The sequence below is a fragment of the Lottia gigantea genome (genome assembly GCF_000327385.1).
Source record: "Lottia gigantea unplaced genomic scaffold LOTGIsca_552, whole genome shotgun sequence".
Classification (NCBI taxonomy): domain Eukaryota; kingdom Metazoa; phylum Mollusca; class Gastropoda; family Lottiidae; genus Lottia; species Lottia gigantea.
The window spans coordinates 43,338-47,311 of NW_008709895.1; the positions used below are offsets into that span (position 1 = coordinate 43,338).

At 26.2% G+C, this 3,974-nt stretch overlaps 1 protein-coding gene across 1 annotated transcript; it reads right to left on the bottom strand.

Annotated features, from left to right (window-relative positions):
* Nucleotides 1-429: 429 nt before the first annotated feature.
* Nucleotides 430-968, bottom strand: LOTGIDRAFT_175926 (hypothetical protein; the record flags this gene model as incomplete). Its single annotated transcript, XM_009063129.1, has 2 exons — nucleotides 430-479; nucleotides 614-968. The coding sequence occupies 2 exons, from the start codon at nucleotides 966-968 to the stop codon at nucleotides 430-432; spliced, it is 405 nt and encodes a 134-aa protein (XP_009061377.1).
* Nucleotides 969-3,974: the final 3,006 nt, after the last annotated feature.

Below are 3,974 nucleotides of genomic sequence, written 5' to 3' on the forward strand. Positions count from 1 at the left end.
TACAGTCAGAAAGCAGAGTCAGAAAACTGTTTGTCATATATCAAGGATCTTCACATCCTTGCTATACTGTCATCAGTATTGAGTCATCCATAACATTTACTGTAATGAATATACATACCTCTAAATGATATTGTTTTAAATTGTAAAATAACAGAATTAACTACAAGGCGGGACTGTGTATTTTATGGGAAAATAGTTCACATTTTCTACCTTGACTAAGATAATCCACAAGCTAACACTGTTATAGCCTATTTGGTGCCTAGCTTGGCAATACATCCTATCATTAAACTTGCTGGTGTTAGATGTTGAGAAAATGCTCACAATCCTTTGTCTTTGTTACTGAGCTTAGTTTAGTCAATAGCTGATGTCGTGAAAATGTCTGTAAATTGCGATAAAGTTACGTGTTTGATAATCCACATCAAGACCACTTTAAAACCAATACAGATCCTTTCCCGCCTCTGATACGGAACTCTCTAAACCTGAAAATACCAAAAAATCATAGAAGCATATGCCAGTTTAAAAATTTGAAAATAAGCGTTTTCAAATATTTGCTACAAGACAATTATAATGACACCAATGTCAAAATAGTAATTCAAACTGTAAAAGAACTTACCTGAAATAGCAGTATGACCTATAGGGAAATCACTCGCTAATCTCGGATCAGCAAATCTAGATCTAGTCGAATCACTTCCTTTTGTAAAATCACATTGTCCAGAGAGGGCACTTAACTGGTTCGATCTCATTGATTGTTGCATAAACAGAGCACCATAGTTCTGACTGAATCTACTAGTACTGGCAATGGAAGGATATGACAAGTCATAATGTAGAGGTCTATGTGGATATTGAACACCGTGTGATTGAGATGAAAACGAATATGGCCACGAATCCTGATGTAAGCCTGACAATCCATGTAATGATGAAGGAATATATGAGTTGGATGGAAACTGAAAGTCATGATGCGATGCCATTAGACTTGCTGCTGCTGATGCTGCCGTATGTTGGTAGCTACTGTTCCAAAATGATGGCGGGAAATTACGCTGTGACCACGGGGAAGGATCTGAAGAGATAAAGGAATATATTAACAAACCAATTTACTCAATAGATAGATATAATATAAAAATATAATTCCGTTCTTTTACCATCGTCTGTTATTCGCAATATGAAACCTGAAATTGTCTCTCCAATTTCCAAAACTATCAAAGATGTCAAGGCATTAAATTAAGTGAATTGCGTTATGCCAAATGTAAAATAAAGTATTTGGACACACGTTTCTAAATAATTCAATCATTGGGTGGTCTGGTTTGGTTTTATTTTTTACTTCAGTATATATGTAATGCTTTGTTAAACCTGATTCTTGAACAGATTTTCTGCTACATTTAGCTGGAAATGAATCAGTCTATTGCAATAAATCAGAGACGTACTGCATCAAAAACGCTTTATACAGAAATATCTGTATTTTGTATTCTTTGTAAAATTCATTTGAGTGGAAAAATCATGTATAACCTGTTATATCTTTTACGTTATTTCCCTTCAAAATAGTACGGGAAGTTATGTTTCATTTAAACTGAAGAAATTGGAAGATATCTGGGAGTCAATTGATAATAATTCTTGTATTAAAAGATGTCCTCCAGTTTGGTCTAATTCCCATTTGAGCTAATTCCTGTTTGAGCTACATTTTTCAATTGTTAGTCTGTATTAACTAAGCTGTGTTGATCATAAGATATCGTTGTAAAGTGTATTGTTATGCTATCTGAATTTAAATTACTATTTCTTATATTAATTTTAAATTTAACTTCAAAAATTATTACTTAATAAATTTCATCATTCGCTTATACTTCAAATTGTTGTAAGCTATTTTTTATTTATAATTGTCCATAACTTTTATTATACTTTGAGATTATTTTATTTTGGTTTAACATGACGTTTTATTCAACTATATTTTGTATCGGTATCATTCATGCAGTTCATATGATATTCATTCTTAAAATTTATTTACTTTTTATGATGAATAATTTCAATCAATATAAATCTATACTTGGATATTGATATATTTCGTCAATTATTATATCCTTTACTTGGTTATTGATATATTAAATCAGTTATATCTTTTACTTGGATATTGATATATTTCACCAATTATATCTTTTACTTGTGTATTGATATATTTTACCAATTATATATTTTACTTAGGTATTGATTTATTTCACTAATTATTTCTTTTACTTAGGTATTGATATATTTCACCAATTATTTCTTTTACATGGGTATTGATATAATTCACCAATTATTTCTTTTACGTGGGTATTGATATATTTCACCAATTATTTATTTTACTTGGTTATTGATATATTTCACCAATTATATCTTTTACTTGTGTATTGATATATTTCACCAATTATATCTTTTACTTGGTTATTGATATATTAAATCAGTTATCTTTTTATTGGTTATTGATATATTTCACCAATTACTTCTTTAACTTGGTTATTGATATATTAAATCAGTTATCTTTTACTTGGATATTGATATATTTCACCAATTATATCTTTTACTTGTGAATTGATATATTTCACCAATTACTTCTTTAACTTGGTTATTGATATATTAAATTAGTTATCTTTTACTTGGATATTGATATATTAAATTAGTTATCTTTTACTTGGATATTGATATATTTCACCAATTATATCTTTTACTTGTGTATTGATATATTTCAACAATTATATCTTTTACTTGGTTATTGATATATTAAATCAGTTATCTTTTTATTGGTTATTGATATATTTCACCAATTACTTCTTTAACTTGGTTATTGATATATCAAATCAGTTATCTTTTACTTGGATATTGATATATTTCACCAATTATATCTTTTACTTGGGTATTGATATATTTCAATAATTATTTCTTTTACTTAGGTATTGATATATTTCACCAATTATATCTTTTACTTGTGTATTGATATATTTCACCAATTATATCTTTTACTTGTCTATTGATATATTTCACCAATTATATCTTTTACTTGTGTATTGATATATTTCACCAATTATATATTTTACTTGGGTATTGATATATTTCACTAATTATTTCTTTTACTTGGATATTGATATATTTCACCAATTATTTCTTTTACTTGGTTATTGATATATTTCACCAATTATATCTTTTACTTGAATATTGATATATTTCACCAATTATTTCTTTTACTTGGATATTGATATATTTCACCAATTATTTCTTTTACTTGTGTATTGATATATTTCACCAATTATTTCTTTTACTTGGTTATTGATATATTTCACCAATTATTTATTTTACTTGTGTATTGATATATTTCACCAATTATTTCTTTTACTTGGTTATTGATATATTTCACCAATTATTTATTTTACTTGGATATTGATATATTTCACCAATTATTTCTTTTATTTGAATATTGATATATTTCATTAATTATTTCTTTTACATGGGTATTGATATATTTCACCAATTATTTCTTTTACTTGTGTATTGATATATTTCACCAATTATTTCTTTTACTTGTGTATTGATATATTTCACCAATTATTTCTTTTATTTGAATATTGATATATTTCAATAATTATTTCTTTTACTTGTGTATTGATATATTTCACCAATTATTTCTTTTACTTGTGTATTGATATATTTCACCAATTATTTCTTTTATTTGAATATTGATATATTTCAATAATTATTTCTTTTACTTGGATATTGATATATTTCACCAATTATTTCTTTTACTTGTGTATTGATATATTTCACCAATTATTTCTTTTACTTGGTTATTGATATATTTCACCAATTATTTATTTTACTTGGATATTGATATATTTCACCAATTATTCCTTTTATTTGAATATTGATATATTTCAATAATTATTTTTTTACATGGGTATTGATATATTTCACCAATTATTCTTTTACTGGTTATTGATATATTTCACCAATAT